Here is a 22,171-nt window from a genome sequence, read left to right on the forward strand (position 1 = left end):
GCCTGGAATGGTGTAAAGCTCGCCACCATTGGACTCTGGAGCAATAGAAACGCGTTCTCTGGAGTGACGAATCCCGCTTCACCATCTGGCAATTCGGCGGACTAATCTGGGTTAGGCGGATGCCAGGAGAACGCTACCTGTCACAATTCATAATGCCAACTGTAAAGTTTGGTGGAGGAGGAATAATAGTGTGGGGATGTTTTTCATGGTTGGGGCTAGGCCCCTTAGTTCCAGTGAAGGGAAATCATAACGCAACAGCATACAATGACATTCTTGACGATTCTGTGCTTCCAGCTTTGTGGCAACAGTTTGGGAAAGGCCCTGTCCTGTTTCAGCATGACAATCCCCCATGCACAAAGTGAGGCCAAAAAAATCTCAAATTCCGTAGGAGCGAACAGGGCCGTGTGCACTCTGACAGAGATGGGCTATTTATGAACTCAGGTTTGATCACTAGTTTCTCCTGGCATCTGTGGCGCTGCTTTCCTGTGCTAGTCTACAAGCCATATGCACTGTAAGCCAAACATCTGTACAGATTTCCTATCTTTTCATTCAAAATCTTTCTCTCGAGCCGCCAGTTCTGGTTGTAGACCACACGTACACAGACACATAGAAATGTATAGAGGGCACACTTGCCACTACACCGGAAAGCCCTCCATGGGCTTTGTTTTCACAGAAGTGATCAATGGCAAAGATCAATGGCAAAGATGACTCTGGATCAGAAGGTTGTGTGTTTGATCCCAGTCGTGGACACTGGTTTTACATGTTTTCTTTTAACCCCATTCCAAACTTTACCTTAACCCTTAACTTCGAAATTTGATGTTTGGAGAAATGGGCCCACATAGAGCAGCAGGAGTCAACCCAGGGGGTCAAAAACACTCTGAAATTTGGAGCAACGTGGATAAATGTCTAATTCAGCAGTGAGACTGTGAGAGCTTGTTGCCTTTCTATAATCGCTCGAGAACTAAATGAGGAAACAAGTCGAGATCAGATCATGGAAACGTGCCCGTTAGAGATATGATTGTGAAAGTAACGCAAGCGTTGTTTGACAAAGTAACTGTAATAATATTACCCCATTTGAAAAAGTAACCCATTACTTTCCTCAGTTACTCATAAAAGTAATCTGATTTACGTTACTTTTGTAATGCATTACCCCCAACACAGACCTGCAGTGATGATGAGAGACAGGGCGGAGATGGAGGCAGACTTGGGGACTTTGCCCCCAAGCCTCGGTCTGTCTGGTGTCTGTCTATCTGGTGTCTCCAGCTGGTTTCCAAAGCGTTGGGGGGCTCTGTGGTTCCTGGGGGAAGAGTGTTTGGCCCCGGTGCTGTTGCTACGAATCCTGATCCGATGCAGGTTTGACACTACCACCTCAGCTGTAATACACAGGAATAAGGGTTCAAATCAAATGTGTTTGACCAAAAAAGGCAATGTCTGAAGTATCTTTGCAAATCATTTGGTCTGGATGGAAGCTCACTCTAAAGAGAAAGTCCATACACTTGAACTCTGTGTTTGTGACTAGACTGCTTTTTGTTTTGACGGTTTGCCCTTTGATCAGTCTGCACCTGGCTTGGTCATGAATCCTCCTATCAACACAAATCTGTTTGTTTTTATGAAGAATGTTTCATGAGAAATGAAATATCTTATGTAATATTTCAATTTTTGTTGGTTTCCATGAGGTTGTGGAGACTTGAAGAAGAGCGGAGGGGCTTGGGACTGAGCTCACCTTCGTCGTCTGTGGAGAAGGCGAAGCGGGGCATGGTCTCCAGACTGTGGGTGCTGCTCATCACCAGGGGGCTGGTGCCCCTCTCAGAATGGAAGGAATTGGACGAGGCCCGAGGACGCAGGCTGCAACACATCAACGGCAGTGTCAGTTAGAAGTAGAAGGGGCAATGGTGACATCCTATCTACAGCTAAAATAGTAATTTATGATGTGTGCAGCCATTGGTTATGCCCATCCTATTCAGCAAACATTTCTTGACTTTTCGGAACTAATCATCATTTTATGCACTTTTCGCCCACTGTTTTGGAGTGCCTCCAATAAAGACGTGTTTTAACTCTTACACAGGGAATCCGAACAGAAACAGAGCGCTACAAACTCATTCTGGCTCTGCTCACCTGCCCCTGCGATCTTGGTGCTGGCGTTCCTGTCTCTGAATGTCTCCTCCCAGGGAGGGTGTGAAACGCCCATCCCAGCCCTCCTTGTCCTCACTGTGGCTGCGGTCCGATGAGAAGCTCAGGTTGGACGGTGTGGCCAGATGTTCTGTGCTGCTGTACACCTGAAAGCATGGAGTAGCCACGTTAGCTAGGGTGGTCATGTTTGGTGAACTTGGCACCAACAAAACCTTTTTTTCTTCTTCTCTTTCACAGATTTAAGGAGTTTTCCATGATATTCTATTTACAAAGAACTGCTCAGCAAATGACTGATATTATTGACATTTCTAATATTTGAAAAGGTACGTTCCGAACCTTGCTGAAGCGGTTTGACCAGGAGGAAAACTGACGGATTTCCAGGGAAGACTCTTCATCGTTGGTTTCGTCATCCTCATCTGAGGCCAAATGGTGGTAACGCTCTAAGCGAGCTGAAAACGTGACAACACAAAATGAATGGAACTCAGGAACAGGGACAGTACCATAAAATCCGAACCAGGACATTTAGTGTATTTCAGGAAAACATATAGTTTTCATTAAACACAATTGACTAATGAAAATATCAATAAGCATTAGACAGGCATGAAGAGCAAATATCACTACATCTGTGGAGATATACTGGCAATAGAAATAATGAATCTCTGTCTTTAATAAAAGCACTTATGAAGGACTGCCCGTACTGTCAAAGTAGCTGGTGTCGTCCTCCGCTTCCAGTTGAGGGATGAATTCGGCTTTCAGTCGCAGTAGCCCGTTCCAGTCCACACGTAAGAAAAAGGGGTGTTGTTTTACCTCAGATGCTCCTCCTAGAACAACATTTATTTTTCCGATTACAGTCGTGCGCAAACCTCAGGAAAAATAGCCAACAGCAAAATGTCAGACCAGGATGATGTGACATGAAAAACAAGGGTTCCAATATCTAGACTAGCGCACCACTTAGAATGAAGCAATAGGACATGCATTCTAAGTGGGATGCTAGTATGGACATTGGAACGTAGTTTTGTGGTCTACGAACCTGTCCCCAGGCGCTCCAGAGGGCTCTGCCTCAGCAGCCGTGTGATCATGTCCTGGGCGTCTGCAGGTAAAGCATCATCCCCATCGGGCCAGATGATGTCATCTGTACATCGTGCAAGCAAACGTTAATGAGAGGATCTCCACATTAAACACAATTAAAGAAAGCCTACATACTGTACATATTCCAGCAACGGAATACTTACCACTGACAACCTGCCCAAAGAGTTCCTCGGGCGTGTCCCCAAAGAAGGGCACACATCCAACCAGGAACTCATACAGGATGACTCCCATGGCCCACCAGTCTACTGGCTTCCCATAGCCCTGTCTCAGTATCACCTCTGGGGCTATGTACTCTGGGGTGCCACACACCTAGAGAACCACACCAATAATATTCAGTTATACTGTAACATTTGCATTGATTTTTGTAACACAATGGAGTTGAGTTACAACAGTAGTTATGAGATGGTACACCTATCCTGGGTTGAGTATTTGAACGTATTTGACCTATGCATTTGATCCTGGTGTGAGGATGTGTTCAAAAAAACTTTTCTAGCATTTGGCTATATTGTTTTCCTATGCCTTATTATGGAGCTGAATGTATTTATAGTGAAAGGACAAATAAAGGGTTAAGCGGTTGACAAGACTCTCACCTGTTTGTCGATGAACTCCCTGGTGTCTTTCTCCATGTGACCCTCGTAAAGGTTAGTGGTCATGTTCATCAGGCCAATTCTGGACAGGCCAAAGTCGGTCAATTTGATGTGGCCCATAGAAGTGATCAACAAGCTGCAAGTGGCATAGAGAGAAATGTTAAAGCTATATTTTCTTTGACTTGAGGTACGGTACCTTCAGAAAGTATTCACACCCATTTTTCCACATTTGGATGTGTTACAGCCTGATTTTAAAATGGATTACATTTAGATTTTGTGTCACTGGCCTACACACAATAACCCATAATGTCAAAGGGGAATTATGTTTTTAGAAATAGCTACACATTTCGTAAAAATTAAAAGCTGTAATGTCTTTAAGTAAATAAGTATTCAAACCCTAAGTTATAGCAAGCCAAAATAAGTTCAGGAGTAAATATTTGCTTAACCAGTCACATAAGTTGCATGGATTCACTCTGTGTGCAATAATAGTGGTTAACATGATTTTTTAATGACTACCTCATCTCTGTACTCCACACATAAAATGACATGTAAGGTCCCTGAGTTGAACAGTGCATTTCAAACACAGATTCAATCACAAAGACCAGGGAGGTTTTCCAATGCCTTGCAAAGAAGGGCACCTATTGGCAGAAAAAAAGACATTGAATACCCCTTTGAGCAGGATGAAGTTATTCATCACTCTTTGGATGGTGTATCAATACACCCAGTCACTACAAAGATACAGGCGTCCTTCCTAACGCCTAAGTTGCCAGAGAGGAAGGAAACAGCCCAGGGATTTCACCATGAGGCCAATGGTGACTTTAAAACATTAACAGTGTTTAATGGCTGTGATAGAAGAAAACTGAAGAAGGATCAACAACATTGTAGTTGCTACACAATACTAACCTAAATGACAGAGTGAAAAGAAGGAAGCCTGTAGAGAATAAAAATATTCCAAAACATGCATCCTGTTTGCAATAAGGCACTTTAGTAAAACTGAAAAAAATGTGAATACAAAGTGTTATGTTTAGTGCAAATCCAATGCAACACATCACTGAGTACCACTCTTCATATTTGTGGCTACATCATGTTATGGGTATGCTTGTCATCGGCAAAGATTAAGGAGTTAAAAAAAATTATAATAATTCAATGTACGGAATAGAGCTAAGCACGTGCAAAATCCTAAAGAAAAAACCTGTTTCAGTCTATTGTTCAACAGACACTGGGAGACAAATTCACCTTTCAGCAGGACAACCACCTAAAACACAAGGCCAAATATACATCTATACTGGAGTTGTTTACCAAGACGACATTGAGTGTTCTTTAGCCCCTAGTTACAGTTTTGACTTAAATTGTCTTGAAAACTTATGGCAAGACTTGAAAATGGCTGTCTAGAAATGATCAACAACCAACTTGAAAGAGCTGAAGAATAAAAAAATAATGTGCAGATATTGTACAATCCTGCTGTGCAAACCTCTTAAGAGACATGCCCAGAAAGACAGCTGTAATCGCTGCCAAAGGTGATTCTAACATGTATCGACTCAGGGGTGTTACAAATTTGCAAAAATGTAGATTTATTTTATTTTCTTCACTTTGTCATTATGGGGTATTGTGGGTAGATGGGTGAGGGGGGAAAAAACTATTTAATCCATTTTGAATTCAGGCTGTAACACAACAAAATGTGGAATAAGTCAAGGGGTATGAATACTTTCTGAAGGCACTGCTTGTAAAGAGGTTTAAAGTTTGTTCTGGACTCACTTGTCAGGTTTGAGGTCTCTATGAACAATGCCGTAGTTGTGAAGGTATTCCAAGGCCAACACAGTCTCAGCAAAGTACATCCGGGTCATGTCCACGGGAAGGGGGCCCATGTTCTTCAGCAGGTTAGCACAGTCCCCACCTGCAGGAGATAATCAACAGTTATGCTAAAGCTAGGAGAAATCATGGGTGGATCAAATTCGCCTTTCCAACTATACTGAACAAAAATATTATATATATAAACACAACATGTAAAGTGTTGGTCCCATGTTTCATGAGCTGAAATAAAAGATCCCAGAAATGTTTCATACCCACAGAAAAGCTTATTTCTCGCAAATTTGGTGCACAAATGTGTTTGCTTCCCTGTTAGTGAGCATTTCTCCTTTGCCAAGATAATCCATCCACCTGACAGGTGTGGCATATCAAGAATCTGATTAAACAGCATGATCATTACATAGGTGCACCTTGTGCTGGGGACAATAAACAGTCACTCTATAATGTGCTGTTTTGTCACACAACACAATGCCACAGATGTCTCAAGTTTTGAGGGAGCATGCAATTGGCATTCTGACTGCAGGAATGTCCACCAGAGCTGTTGCCAGATAATTAAATGTTAATTTCTCAACATAAGCCGCCTCCAACGTCGTTTTAGAGAATTTGGAAGTACATCCAACCAGCCTCACAACCGCAGACCACGTGTAACCACGCCAGCCCAGGAGCTCTACATCCGGCTTCTTCACCTGCGGGATCGTCTGAGACCAGCTTCCCGGACAGCTGATAAAACTGAGGAGTATTTCTGTCTGCAATAAAGCCCTTTTGTGTGGAAAAACTCATTCTGATTGGTTGGGCCTGGGAGGGCATAGGCCCATCCACTTTGGAGCCAGGACCAAACAATCAGAATGAGTTTTTCCACACAAAAGGGCTGCGTCCCTACCCAGTCATGTAAAAATCCATAGATTAGAGCCTAATTAATTCATTTCAATTGACGGATTTCCTTATATGCACTGTAACTCAGTAAAATCGTTCATTGTTGCGTTTATATTTTTGTTCAGTATATTTCCATTCCAACATGACGAACAGAGTCATGATAAACACATCGCTTTTGGGTTAGAATATCATGACATTACCTTCCACATACTCCATCACCATGCACAGGTGCCTGCGGGTCTCAAAGGAGCAGAACATGGAGACCACAAATGGGTTCTCGGCGAAGGTCAGGATGTCCCGCTCCACAAACACCTGCTGGATCTGGTTCCTCAGGACCAGGTTTTGCCTGTTGATCTTCTTCATGGCGAAACGCTGCCGAGTGTCTCTGTGTCGGACCAGGTATACAGCCCTGCCAACCACCACAGTACAGGAGCCGTGTCATACAAGACCTCCACATTGATAATCCATGACTACAGGGACAGTTCAATCCATAAAAGGTGGAATTGTAGTTAATATTCAATAGTTTTCTAAATGTTTACTAACCATGACAGAAGTCTACAGTTGGCATTTTACTGTTAACCTTTAACTGACTATAACTGAGGTGACAGAGTGCATTGATTTCAAATCAACATGATAATAGCTAATTGGGAGTCCATGTTTTCAGTGATCAGCGTGGTTAACCACTTGCCTGTTTAGCCCTTACCCATAGGCTCCATTACTGATGAGCTTAATGGTTTCAAAGTCACTCTCCAGTGGTTTCCTTCGCGTCGGGGTGAGTGCCTGGGGACACTTGTTCTGCTGCAAACAGTGCAAACAATTAGAGAATTAAGAGGCAGCCATTATTCAAAAGGTGCCGGGGGACCCATTAACCCACTGGTGCCAGTATGATTACATAGCCAGTCTACCAAATAACGTCATGTAAATTAAGCTGCCTATGTTGTTAACTGAAAGTCCAGTTTATGTGATTCTGTTGGCAATCTCACACTAAAAACCTAGTACATCACAGGCAAGCTAATGCCCAATTTGCAGTAAGTCATCTTAACGCAATCTCGCTCTGCTACTGGATGGAGCGCATAGGGTTTCACAATGCAAGACAAAATGGAGGAGAGCCTAGTTTCTCGTCCGAGAACGCATTTATTTTGGGAGATTGCAAAATAGGCCCTTTTCATTCAAGACAGGAGAAACATATTGTTTCAGGTGATAATAAAACATGTTTCGTTGAGTTACTTTTTCCTCAACTTCTTTCTCAAACGTTCTACCAAGTCAAGCTAGCTTACAGAGCAACTAGCTAGCTAACTAAAAGCAAGGCTAGGTTGAAAATACTGTAGCTAGTGATCTCCACCTAAAAATTATTATCAAAAACAAAAGTCATTACCATCACAATAAACTAAAACAGACATATAATATTATTTGGCTTAACAGCCAACATTTCTATTAAAATAGTCCTCAATTATAGGAATGGGTAATTGTTTACAAGTTGCTAGTTAAAGCCATCGCCGAAAACCACATATATTTTCATATTGGTCTGTGGTTTGGTAACTTCCTATTCTATTGACAAACTCGGGCTGCACTGAAGACGTTGCATAGTTTGACGCAACGCAACGGACTGCTCAGGCGGAATGTGAATGAGGCATAACTCCTTACCTCCACAGACTCATCAGACTCCAATGTCATCGATGGAGCGGACTCATACTGCTCAAGCTGTACCATATCTAAAAGAGCAGGGTAGAAAGATATGATTTAACAGCAATGCAATGATGTTGATTGGTACTGGATGTCTGTCTCAAGTGCGGGAAATTCAGGTCAATGTTATGGCAAAGGATATACCAATACCTTCGAGGGGGTCGCGAGTCAAGCCCAGTTGGTTGATGATGTAACGTGGAATATCCGTCTTGATGCCCTGGCCCTCTTTGGCATGACCCTCGGCTGCCTCCAGCAGATGATAGAACTCTTCCGGGTCAAATTCCTGCCAATGACATCCAAGGGCCATTAGATTAGATTGGATTAAAGTTAATAAAATCACTTAGTCATGAAAGAGCTTATTGGCGATACAGTGGCTTAAAAACCAGCGACAAAACAGATTAAGAGAGACAGCTTTCCAACGCTCTCAACAGAATCAAATCACATTTTCAATCGGAATGAGATTTCCTCTCCGTCTCACCAGGCACTCGAGCAGCCTCGCCGGTCGGGATATGATGATGAGAATCTTCTTCACCAGCTGGGTGATGACAGATACCTCCTCGCTCTCCGAGCGATCGTACGCCTGAAATGCAAAGCCAAAATGTTATCAGCTTCTGAACAGAGCACAACATGGAGATGATAAACTTTGTTGATGATGCAGAGAGCTCAAAAACAGAGGAGCCTTTATCTCTCTTTCACCATAGCAAGAGCGCAACCACATAGCATTAAAGCCAACATACTACAAGAGCGCAACCACATAGCATTAAAGCCAACATACTACGTTCAAGCCAACCTAGCTACCTGCAGCATGACCACAGAATGCATTACTTGCAGACATAGGCCCTGTCTAGAAAGAAACCCTGGCCCCTAGGCACTTCTGTAGATCTGAGGACTGAATAAATTAAATAGCGATAATTCCACCCAAGTGCTTAGGGGGAAGGGACAATGGGTTGTTCTTTGTTCTTCAGTGGTTAATCAATTCCAGAGAATAAATTGTTCTACAGAACACAAATCAGGAAGCCAATGGATCTTAAGCCCTCGCACTATGCATCATTATTGGCTACCCCAAGCATCACAATCAAGTACCTGGGCGGCAGGTAGCCTAGCGGTTAGTGTTGGCCCAGTAACCAAAAGGGCGCTAGTTCGAATCACAGAGCCGACTAGTTGAACAATCTGTTAATGTGCTCTTGAGCAAGGCACTTAACCCTTATTGCTCCAGGGATGCCGTTGATAATGGCTGACCCTGGGCATGACCTCACTCTCTGAGGTCGTCTCAGGGGCAGTTGGAGTATGCAAAAAACACTGTGATGGAAAATTTGATGTGAAGAGACAGCCTTGAAAATGTTCATCTTGTCTTAGTGTCATAAATAATCCTTGGTTCCTGCCGGTGCTTGGTAAAGACATGAGGGGTGGCGACATGACCCCCTCCTTAAGACCATCTGGCAGAATGCCAAGAATATGGTCTATAAGTTAAGATAGGAGACGGTGCCTGTGTAAGCAGTATATAAGAGATCTAACAGGACTGCCCCGGGGGAGCTCACTTCAAACCAGTACTTTAAGCATCTAAGTTTGACTGTGACCTCTCCAGCTTGCTGTCAATAAACAATGATTCATTTAAGATTGACTTCGAGTGTCCTTGTGTAGAATTTCCACGACAACACATTTGAAATAAGACAAATATAAGCACCCACCAAATTATTATTATGTTTTAGTTTGTATACCAGGACTAATAGGGAGAATAGCATTGGCTTTTGATTCGCTGTCCTTCTGAGGCCAGTTGCAAGTGACTGGACAGCTGGGTCACAATGTACAGACACCAGACCTGGGTTCAAATACATGTGTATTTTAGTATTTTCAAATAGTGTGGACAAAATCTACTACTGCTATAATTTCCTATTTAGCCTAATAATTATTAGGTTCAAGTGCATTGGAGTATTTATTTGTATTTGAAAATACACTGTGTATTTGAGTATTTTCAAATACATGCCAAGACTTTCCTAGTGTATTTCCAAATATTCAACTACTATTATTTTCCAAATAAATTATCTGAATACTTACTTTTAAATGTATGTGAAAGTAATCAAAATAATTGAAATAGTATTTGAACTCAGGTCTCATACACACACACAAAGAGGATGACTAACTACACTGAACAAAAATATAAACGCAAAATGTAAAGTGTTGGTCCCATTTTTTATGAGCTGAAATAAAAGATCCCAGATATGTTCACTATGCACAAAAATATTATTTTTCAAACATTTTGGGCACAAATTTGTTTACATCTCTGTAAGTGAGCATTTGTCTTTTGCCAAGATAATCCATCTACTTGACAGGTGTGGCATATCAAGAAGCTGATTAAACCACATGATCATTACCCAGGTGCACCTTGAGCTGGGGACAATAGAAGGTCACTCTAAAATGTGCAGTTTTGTCACACAACACAATGCTACAGATGTCTCAAGTAGAGAGAGCGTGCAATTGGTATGCTGACTGCAGGAATGTCCACCAGAGCTGTTGCCAGATAATTGAATGTTCATTTCTCTACAATAAGCCACCTCCAACGTCATTTTAGAGAATATTTCAGTATGCCCAACTGTCCTCACAACCACAGAACTCGTGCATGACGTCGTGTGGGAGAGTGGTTTGCTCAACGTTATGAATAGGGTGCCCCATGAATGCACATAGATACAGATACTGTGACGAGATCCTGAGGCCCATTGTCGTGCCATTCATCTGCCACCAGATGTGTTTCAGCATGATAATGCATGGCCCCATGTCGCAAGGATCTGTACACAATTCCTGGAAGCTGAAAATGTCCCAGTTCTTCCGTGGCCTGCATACTCACTAGACATGTCACCCATTGTCACCCAGGAAGCGTGTTCAAGTTCCCGGCAACTGCTCCGCCCACAACTGTAAGGCTCTCCAGAGGGTAGTGAGGTCTGCACAACGCATCACCGAGGGCAAACTACCTGCCCTCCAGGACACCTACACCACCCGATGTCACAGGAAGGCCATAAAGATTATCAAGGACAACAACCACCCGAGCCACTGCCTGTTCACCCCGCTATCATCCAGAAGGCGAGGTCAGTACAGGTGCATCAAAGCAGGGACCGAGAGACTGAAAAACAGCTTCTATCTCAAGGCCATCAGACTGTTAAACAGCCACCACTAACATTGAGTGGCTGCTGCCAGCATACGGACTCAACTCCAGCCACTTTAATATTGGACAAATTGATGTAAAAAATGTATCACTAGCCACTTTAAACAATGCCACTTAATATAATGTTTACATACCCTATATTACTCTTCTCATATGTATATACTGTACTCTATACCATCTACTGCATCTTGCCATCTTTATGTAATACATGTATCACTTGCCACTTTAAACAATGCCACTTTTATATGTTTACATACCCTACATTACTCATCTCATATGTATATACTCTACTCGATACCATCTACTGCATCTTGCCTATGCCATTCTGTACCATCACTCATTCATATTCTGTACATATTCTTCATGCCTTTACACTTGTGTGTATAAGGTAGTTGTTGTGAATTGTTAGGTTAGATTACTCGTTGGTTATTACTGCATTGTCGGAACTAGAAGCACAAGCATTTCGCTACACTCGCAATAACATCTGCTAACCATGTGTATGTGACAAATAAAATTTGATTTGATTTGATATTCAGCAACTTCACACAGCCATTGAAGAGTGGGACAACATTCCACAGGCCACAATCAACAGCCTGATCAACTCTATGCGAAGCAGATGTGTCGCACTGCATGAGGCAAATGTTGGTCACACCAGATACTGACTGGTTTTCTGATCCACTCCACTACCTTTTTTTTAAAGGTATCTGTGACCAACAGCCAGATCAACTCTATGCGAAGGAGATGTGTCGCACTGCATGAGGCAACTGATGGTCACACCAGATACGGACAGTTTTTCTGATTCACACCCCAACAGATGCATATCTCTATTCCCAGTCATGTGAATTCCATAGATTAGGGCCAAATACATTCATTTCAATTGACTGGATTTCCTCATATGAACTGTAACTCTGTAAGATATTTGAAATTGTTCCATGTTGCGTTTATATTTTTGTTCAGTACATTTACCACACGTTACATAAAGTGAGTTTGCCTTCAAGGAAAACTGTCTGCTTGGGTTAGAGTGGTGAGAGCAAGACTGAGTTTCGGTATAAGCGGAACTCAGGGGAAGAGAATGCACGCTGCTCTGGATAGAGGAGCTCTGGATAGAGGAGCTCTGGATAGAGGAGCTAAACACAGAACAATAGTGTGCAGTGAGAACTCTGAATTAAAAATGCAAAACCTGAAATATGTTGCGCATCACAGAAAGACGTCTAGCTGGAAACAACCCCACGGAACCACATGAGACAGCCTCAGTCATGCTGTGGCCGTGAGGGCAAATTTGATCCATCAATAACAAAACAAGCCAAGGCAATGAGGACGAACGTCTGAAAAAGGAGGAGAAAAGCGATGTGTCCTTAACAGATGGGTTAAATGTGGCCAGAAATATTATGCACACACGTATCCCCAAGAAAATGCATCAGACAGGACGTACATCAACAAAGGAGAATACTCCTTGGCTGTATTCTGAGGGCCTCCTGATTCAAACGGTGAGTCCTCATCATTGGCTGCGCTAGCTAAACCGTACAAATAACATGCCACCCAAAAACAACTTATTTATTCCTCAGGGGGTTGACATATCATATGCAAATCATAAAACAACTGGATGCCCAAGGGTAGTGGTGAGGAAACACATTTTAGACTCAAGTGCCGGCAGTTATTGTCCGATCACACTGCAAAACCTAGACGCAAAGATATTTGTGGATATCCCACCTCGTGGAGCAGCTTCTCCAGTTTCTCCTGCAGCTCCACAAAGTAGCGTGAAGTGACCAGGCCCGTGTGGGACTTGTCCAGGCAGTCTCGGACCAGCTCCACCAGCTGGTGCTGGATGAAGCCCAGCACGCCATCGGACAGTGGGAGGGTGCTGTCTGGGGAGCAGGCGGTGATGATATCCAGCAAGCGCTCTTCCATCTGTGCTGTGGCCTAAAGGGACAGCGAACACACACAACATTATACCAAAAAAACACAATTAAGCATTAGTTCAGTAACAAAATGCATTCAATCACAGCCTGTAACCAAGTGTAATCCTCAGTAGCACCCAAAACCGGGTAGCCATGGTTAAGTGGTCCTTCTGGAGCACCCACTACTGCTAATTACCTTCAGACATGTTATGGCAACCATGGTTAGTCCAAGTGCAACGTTCAGAAAGTCAGATAAATCAGAGTAATCACATTCCCCAGGAGCAGAGGGGAAATTAGCTTTCGGATTATGGCAAATACAAACAGACATTGCTTCCTGTACAACAAAGGGGGAGGAGACAACATGACATACCTTAGGGAACCGTTCTTTGTAAACATGGTTCATCATGACGACCTCATTATCGAATGAACCCATTGTTCTTCCGGGGCTAAAACAGAAAAGGACACAGATCTTGTCAATGTTTATTATTCCAATCCAACCAAATGGACTGACAGAGCTCGCAAAAATCTGTGAAGCAGTCGGCATTGACAGTTCTTATTGGGTGGTTGCAATATTTTGAATAGTGGCTAAAATGATCATCCCAAGTGAAGATTCATTGTGGAATAGTGAACGTGCAACATTGCTTCCAAGCTCATTTCCTTTTTTACTTTGCTACTTTAGATTTTTTTTTTTTTACTCTTCAGTATTAGGTAAGAGAACAGCTGGTGTAAGACATGACCACATCTACACTGTCTGTCTGGCCCATATAACAGACCAACAGGCCCTTCCCTCTCACGTCGTCCCGCCTAATCTCATTGTCCAAGAGTTAGGGGTACGGTGCAGAAATGCACCCCAGCCACAGACGCATTCAGCGCTTTTTTTTTGCAATGAAAGAGGCTTCTGTTGCAGCAGATGGCAGCCTGACCACCACACACTGCAGCCCGCCCCCTCCCCCTAACCCGCCCCCTCCCCATAACCCGCCCCCCTGAGAACCTCCAGCCTAGCTGGTCCCCGCAGTGCTCTGCACCCACCCACCCACCTACGCATTGCACGCCATGCCACGACAACACAGGGAGCCCGGGCAGAGCATGGTACACACCGCTGCTCGCCTTAGGCCACGCGGCAACACCACGCTCTGCGTCCTAATCTATGCTTAAATCGGACCCTACGAGAGTCCCACAAATTGGTGCAGTATGTTACTTATTACAAAACAGGCTCATTTTCTACAATATTATACCACACGAGAACAGTGAAGGTGGGAACTGCAATCCCACTGTGTAGTGAGTTTAGCTAGAGGTCAAATTGAGGCGTACTGAACATTAGCAACCGCAAAATACTTTAGCTTTACTTTGTTACAGGACTGAATACATTTTGACTGACCACACTGTCAGAACTAGCAGCAGGGTTGGATTGTACAAAGCAGGATCAATAACTAGCTAACGCATTGATTCTGCTTTGTGACACAGCCCCCAGGTAAGGGGATGTAGACGAATACATTGACTCCATTCGTCAGTTCACTGTGCAAATACTCCACTGACTCATGCTCTCGTCCACACCTAAGTTCTCTATCGCAACACAAAGGGAGGTGAGTTCATTAAGAACCAGGCAAAACAATGAGATCCTGGTACGGTAGAGTCAAATCTGGATTTGACTTAATACATTGTATTTGAAGATATTCCAATTAGCATGTAATAAATTCCCAGGTCTGATTTTATTTTATTTTTTCACAAAAATGTACGTAAGGGTGATGATGATATCTCATTTTGATGATATGGCACATTACAGTTAAGGCGAGGATTAACGGACGGCTACCTGAGGCTGCGGGAGCGAGGGCGCATGAACGGTGAGGGTCGCACATCCTCGTCTGTTACGCTCTCTGAGCTGCGGAAGTGCTTGAACAGGAAGTGGAGCTCGTCTTGAGTGGGCTGGTAGGGGAGCTGGTGCAGGCGCTCCTGGGAAGAGGAGGAGGACTGGAGGAAAATTAGTACTTTTAACATTCAAACGCCAACACTTTATCCTGAAGGATGGAGGATCGGTATCATAATTAGGACAAGAGAACGGTTATTTCATGTGGCTTTTGAGGCTGAGTACATTATTTTCCTGATTATTTTTATGAGATCAAAGGCACACTCTGGCAGCTCCTGGCAATCTGTCAGATGTTTTGCCCCATGGGTCCTGAATAGCAGTAGATCGTGGTGACTTGGCCTGCTGCATCTGTGATGCCCCTTTTCTGCCTGCTCATAAAGAGGTCACTGAGGATCACTGAAAGGCCTATTGTCTCAGTCTGACCTTGCCGCATATGCCGACCTTTCCCTTATAAAACTACTCACAAATGGAGGAACACATGGCCTGTTCTCATCTTAGATCCTCATCTAATTTTTACACCACCCTTCTCCTTCAGAATGGAGACCTTGAATTATTATTTTTTTTCAACCTAATTCAGCCTTGGGACTATTTTTTTCTTGAGCAGATGGTCAGGGGGCCAGAACATAATTACAAATAATCTGAAGACTGCAAATTGACCGCAAGAAGTCCAAACATACAATGCATTCGGAAAGTATTCAGACCCCTTGACTTTTCCCCCCTTTTTGTTACGTTACAACATGATTCTAAAATTGATTAAAATGTTTTTTTCCTCATCAATCTACACACAATACCCCATAATGGCAAAGCAAAAACAGGTTTTTAGACATTTTTGCAAATGTATAAAAAATAAAAAAGCGTAAATAATACATTTACATAAGTATTCAGACCCTTTACTCAGTACTGTGTTGAAGCACCTTTGGCAGCGATTACAGCCTCGAGTCTTCTTGGTTATGACATTACAGGCTTAGCACACCTGTATTTGGGGAGTTTTCCCATTCTTCTCAGCAGATCCTCTCAAGCTCTGTCAGGTTGGATGGGGAACGTCGCTGCACAGCTATTTTCAGGTCTCTCCAGAGATGTTCGAGGTCCTGAGCGCTCTGGAGCAGGTTTTCATCAAGAATCTCTTTCCACTTTGTTCCATTCATCTTTCCCTCAATCCTGACTAGTCTCCCAGCCCCTGCTAGTGAAAAACATCCCCACAACATGATGCAGCCACCACCATGCTTCACCGTAGAAATGGTGCCAGGTTTCCTCAAAACATGACACTTGGCATTCAGGCCAAAGAGTTCAATCTTGGTTTCATCAGAGCAGAGAATCTTGTTTCTCATGGTCTGAGAGTCCTTTAAGTGCCGTTTGACAAACTCCAAGCAGGCCTTCGTGCCTTTTACTGAGGAGTGGCTTCTGTCTGGCCGCTCTACCATAAAGGCCTGTCTGGTGGAGTGACGAAGAGATGGTTGTCCTTCTGGAAGGTCCTCCCATCTCCACAGAGGAACTCTGGAGCTCTGTCAGAGTGAGCATTGTGTTCTTGGTCACCTCCCTGACCAAGGCCCTTCTCCCCGATTGTTCAGTTTCTTCCATTTAAGAATGATGGAGGCCACTGTGTTCTTGAGGCCCATCAATGCTGCAGACATTTTTTAGTACCCTTCCCCAGATCTGTGCATCAACACAATCCTTTCTCTGAGCTCTATGGACAATTCCTTCGACCTCATGGCTTGGTTTTTGCTCTGACATGCAATGTCAACTGTGGGACCTTATATAGACAGGTGTGTGCCTTTCCAAATCATGTCCAATCAACTGAATTTACCACAGGTGGACTCCAATCAAGTTGAAGAAACATCTCAAGGATGATCAATAGAAACAGGATGTATTCAGACCCATAGCAAAGGATCTGAATACATACGCAAATAAAGGTATTTCTGTTTTTCATTCTTAATAAAAACCTGTTTTTGCTTTGTCATTATAGGGTATTGTGTGAAGATTGATGAGGATGTATATATATTTTTTAAATCTATTTTAGAATAAGGCTGTAACGTAACAAATTGTGGAAAAAGGGAAGGGGTCGGGAACACTTTCCGAATGCACTGTACATAATACCTGGCTAAAACAATCATTTTAAACCTTGCTGACATTTGTATACGATATATCTCTCAATTATGCGTGGGAATAATTTGGAACAGATTTCCAAAATGTAAATCACTGGGAGCTGATTTGCTGGTTATTTTACAGTCGTATTTAAAAAAACAAAAAAATCACACGCATTAGGCTGCCAGTTTGTGAACCCTGTCCTACTGTCTCACGCAGCACATATAGAGTGAAAAGGTACCAAGTTCATCTGTCTGTCAGAAACGTAGATAATGGTGGATTTGTGAGCATGAGAGTTTGTATTAGATTGTATTCTCAGTTGTATTCTCGCATATAGAATATTTGATGTTCACATCTTATTCTGTTAATTCTGTTCATGCTTAACCATGAACAATATCCGCAGGGTAAGCAAAAGATATGAGGGCATTTAAGTGCGCACCCTTTCGGCACAGGAGCATTGATAATGCTCTTCGAAGCATCAAATCCTATTACAAGCACAAATACAGAACATTAGCTCATCACGTCACACTCAAATACATTCATGTACTGTGAGCCCATTATCACTAGACATTATCCACCGCAGGCTATGAGCCAAACATAAATGACTCATTCAGACACATGATGATTCAAGATAGGATTTGTCCCGTTTGATCACATGGTCACAGTGTTGTCTCTTTCAGCCACAGACGCATTTCTTATCCTATTCAGATCTTGTTGAATGGTTTATACGGTGTTGTGAAACTGCAGTTTCATATGGACCCTGCGGGAGCTGGGTGAGGGCTAGAGACTTACAGAGACCGTGGAACTGGGGGGGTTGGTTCCGTAGCCGGAGGAGGGGAGGGACGCCAAAGACCATCGTCTGCCTTCCGCTCTGGAGAAAAACAGACAGACATGGTTATGTTACCTTGTACATTTTTTGCATGTCATATCAACTGCCTTATAACGCGTTACGTCTTCCCCGCACTACACTGAAAGCCTTGTGTCTTGCTATTACTCTGTTCTTCGTGATGTAATACGCATTCGGGGATTGTGTCATGTGTAATTACTATGCACTTGCAATGTACAGTCAGGTCCATAATTAATGGCACCCTTGATAAAGATGAGCAACCAAGACTGTATCAAAGAAATAATACAAACACTGAGCTATACTGTATGCTCAAAAAATGTGAGAAATTATATTATTCAATACTAATACAATTGCTCAGAGGAATAGATTACTTGTTAAACAATCTAAAGAAGATAGGGGTCAAAATTATTGGCGCCCAAGTTTTCAATACTCCAGCACCCTCCCTTTGCGAGGATAACAACACTGAGCCTTCTTCTAAAATGTTTTATGAGAACACATTGGGAGAGATCTTAGACCATTCCTCCATACAGAATCATTCCAGATCCTTGATGTCCTTCGTCTGTTCTTATCGACTGCCCTCTAATTCAAACCACAGGTTTTCAATGGGGTTCAACTCCAGAGACTGAGATGGCCATTGCAAAATGTTGACTTTGTGGTCAATTAACCATTTCTTTGTGCTTGGGGTTATTGTCTTGCTGGAAGAGCCACTTGCTGCCAACTGTCACCCTCCTGGCAGAGGCAACCAGGTTTTTGTCTAAAATGTCCTGTTACTTGGTAAAGTTCAAGGTGCCGTTTCTAAAGTCCCCTGTATCGAGGACCTGTGTGGTTCTGGTACTGGTTCCAACAGACATTTTAACTTACAAATTGATCTGTGGACACCGTATATAGAAATGGCTTGCATTGAGCGGTAGCCCTGGTTCCCACGGACTCATGAGCCTATCTCTTCCGCCTGTGTGACGTAGGATGTGAAATCTGACAGCACTTAAAGCTGGGATTTCCCTCCTAACATTTAACTCCTGGCTGAACCCTATGTCACAGCCACTGACAAAGCACATGCCTGGAACCTTACATCGTAGCCAGCAGGAGAGTGGTTTCGTCGCTCTAGCACATTCAGAGATCGAGTTCTAACCAACTTCATCAAAGTCATCTAAAATAGAGTTAAACAAATAAAAAAACACTTCCTGCATATGGTTCTGATTTTCTAACGCCAAACCCACCACTGGTGTGTGTGACCAAAGAGCTCTATTTTCATGTCATATGACCATAGCACCGGTTCCAATCCAAGTGGCAATGCAGTTTATCTCTGATGTTACGGCTATTTAGCTTTCACTGGTACTGTGGCCAGTGAACGGCACCATTGACCTTAATAGCTCAATATAGCTGCAACATAGCTACAATAACAGCTGCAATATAGCTCAGTGTTTATATGACCTATTTTACACAAGGTATTTTTTGCTGTTCTTTATCAAGGGTGTAAATAATTACGGGCCTGACTGTATCTGGGCTGATGAAGGACAAGGGGGTGTGATCTTTTCAGAAGAAGTGGTAACCAAATATAGAGGCGAGAAAGGAGAAAGGCACGAAGGACAATAGGATAAGAGAGAGACCTACCTGTCAGCACGAGCCATGTGGCTGAGGTCACGACAGCAGGAGAAGCAAGAGAGAGATTACGGGGGAACATGTGAAACTGTTACAGGTTAAGTTTGCATCTTTCCACAGTCTCATGCTTAGATTGAACATGACTGCGATAGTGAGCCAACTGACCTGTGACATTTCATTTGACGAATGAAGTCGGACACAATTGGCTAATGTGTCAGCCTTCATTTGTCTAGCATGGGGAGTACAGGTTCAACATGAATTCAAAGAGCAAAAAAAAAAATGCTGTAGCACTTATTTTCTCTTTCTAAAAACCAGGGATACGGGCAACGGAAATGATCAGGGGGCTGAAATTATAAAGGGTCTTATCATTTCAGTGCAGTTCCTTTTCAGCCCATATCAAATTTCCAGAGACATTGTGTAAAACCATACATTTTCCTATCAAATCTGGGTTGAAGAAAAATTGGTTATGCACATTTCTCTACATGTTGCATAACCAATAATGAGTTGCCATCAGGAATCGAAGCCAGGGTTGTGAATAAAGGGATGTTGAGTAACTGCGAACACACTGCTGGCCAAATGTGGTTTTAAAGAGGATCAAAATGAAAGCCGACTAAAAACAAATTGTTCCAGCTTAAAGGATTCAGCAACTCCTAGTTGAACGTTCTGACTTTTCCAGCCCGAAAACAGCTTCCTGATGGCAACAGCTGTCGACAGTCTTCCAACATTGGGTACATCTTCTTAATGAGAAAACATTGGAATAAGACTGATTTAGTATAAAACCACATCCCATTATTGGTTTCTGCAATGTCTTGATTTCTGTGTGGAAACATGTCTGAATGATTAAAAAATGTCTGATGTTTGCGGGTATCTGTTCGTATATGAAGTTCTCTTGTTTTTATGTTCACCTGCCCAGGGACTGCAACACATCTTCTCACGTATACTGAGACTAAAGTTTTTGATGTACATTGTCACCGCTCAAATAAACATAACAAATAAACATATTTTATAAATACAAAAAAAACTACTTTATATTTAAATATCTTTTCACGCACGCACGCACACACACACACACCTCATCTGAGTGAGGAAGAGGATAACCTAGCAGGAAGGATGTGATCTCCACTATGACTCAACCAACCATCCAACCACAGCCTCCAGCTCTCTGCTTTATGTACAGTGCATTCAGAAAGTATTCACACCCCTGGACTTTTTACACATGTTGTTGTGTTACAGCCTGAACTTAAAATGGATGACATTTAGATTTTGTGTCACTGGCCTACACATAATACCCCATAATGTCAATGTGGTACATTGTTTTGAGACATTTTTAACAAATTATTTAAAAATGAAAAGCTGAAATGTCTTGAGTCAATAAATATTCAACCCCTTTGTTATGGAAAGCCTAAATAAGTTCAGGAGTAAAAATGTGCTTAACAGTCACATAATAAGTTGCATGGACTCACCCTGTGTGCAATAATAGTGTTTAACGTGATTTTTGAATGACTATGTCATCTCTGTACCCCACACATACAATTATCTGTAAGGTCCCTCAGTGAATTTTAAACACAGATTCAAATACAAATACCAGGGAATATTTCCAATGCCTCGTAAAGAAGGGCACCTATATTGGTAGATTGGTAAAAAAAAAATGAATATCCCTTTGAGCATGAAGTTATTAATTACACTTTGGATGGTGTATCAATACACCCAGTCACTACAAAAATATAGGCTTCCTTCCTAACTCAGTTGCCAGAGAGGAAGGGACTCTAATGGCTGTGATAAGAGAAAACTGAGGATGGATTAACAACATTGTAGTTACTCCACAATATTAACCTAATTGACAGAGGGAAAAGAAGGAAGCCTGTACAGAATAAAAAATATTCCAAAACATGCATCCCCTTTGTACCATTCTCCATATTTACAAGTATAGTGGTGGCTGCATCATGTTATGGGTATGCTTGTAATCGTTAAAGACTGGGGAGTTTTTTGGCATAAAAAAAGGGCCGTAGATAGAAGAGGAAAATGGCCCTTAGAATTCAGACTAACACACACAAATAAACATCCAGAGAGGTTAAGTATTACCAGGTCCACATACTATGGTTGAATATTTTCCCGGGGTGTCATTCAAAAGCATTATAAAGCATATACAGTGCCTTCAGACCCCTTGACTTCTTCCACATTTTGTAACGTTACAGCCTTATTCTAAAATGGATTAAATAAAAAAATGCCCTTAGCAATCTACACACAACCCCCCATAAAGACAAAGCGAAAACAGGATTTTATTTACATAAGTATTCAGACCCTTTTCTATGAGACTTGAAATTGAGCTCAGGTGCATCCTGTTTCCATTGATCATCCTTGAGCTGTTTCTCCAACATCATTGGAGTCCACCTGTGGTAAATTGAATTGATTGGACATAATATGGAAAGGCACACACCTGCCTATATAAGGTCCCACAGTTGACAGGGCATGACAGAGCAAAAACCAAGCCATGAGGTAGAAGGAATTGTCGGTAGAGCTCTGAGACAGGATTGTGTCCAGGCACAGATCTGGAGA

At 42.6% G+C, this 22,171-nt stretch overlaps 1 protein-coding gene across 1 annotated transcript in view; it reads right to left on the reverse strand.

Moving 5' to 3' along the window:
- Positions 1-22,171, reverse strand: part of LOC139409069 (microtubule-associated serine/threonine-protein kinase 3-like) — a 61,838-nt gene that overhangs the window by 5,973 nt on the left and 33,694 nt on the right. The window contains 19 exon segments of the mRNA XM_071153747.1: positions 1,164-1,373; positions 1,724-1,845; positions 2,116-2,276; positions 2,467-2,579; positions 2,829-2,951; positions 3,161-3,262; positions 3,363-3,528; positions 3,810-3,942; positions 5,562-5,700; positions 6,686-6,894; positions 7,189-7,283; positions 8,130-8,197; positions 8,319-8,451; positions 8,647-8,748; positions 13,036-13,245; positions 13,594-13,669; positions 15,034-15,191; positions 17,962-18,040; positions 19,628-19,648. Coding sequence (XP_071009848.1) covers positions 1,164-1,373; positions 1,724-1,845; positions 2,116-2,276; positions 2,467-2,579; positions 2,829-2,951; positions 3,161-3,262; positions 3,363-3,528; positions 3,810-3,942; positions 5,562-5,700; positions 6,686-6,894; positions 7,189-7,283; positions 8,130-8,197; positions 8,319-8,451; positions 8,647-8,748; positions 13,036-13,245; positions 13,594-13,669; positions 15,034-15,191; positions 17,962-18,040; positions 19,628-19,648 — 2,420 coding nt within the window.

This window comes from Oncorhynchus clarkii, chromosome 5 (genome assembly GCF_045791955.1).
Source record: "Oncorhynchus clarkii lewisi isolate Uvic-CL-2024 chromosome 5, UVic_Ocla_1.0, whole genome shotgun sequence".
Taxonomy (NCBI): Eukaryota; Metazoa; Chordata; class Actinopteri; order Salmoniformes; family Salmonidae; genus Oncorhynchus; species Oncorhynchus clarkii.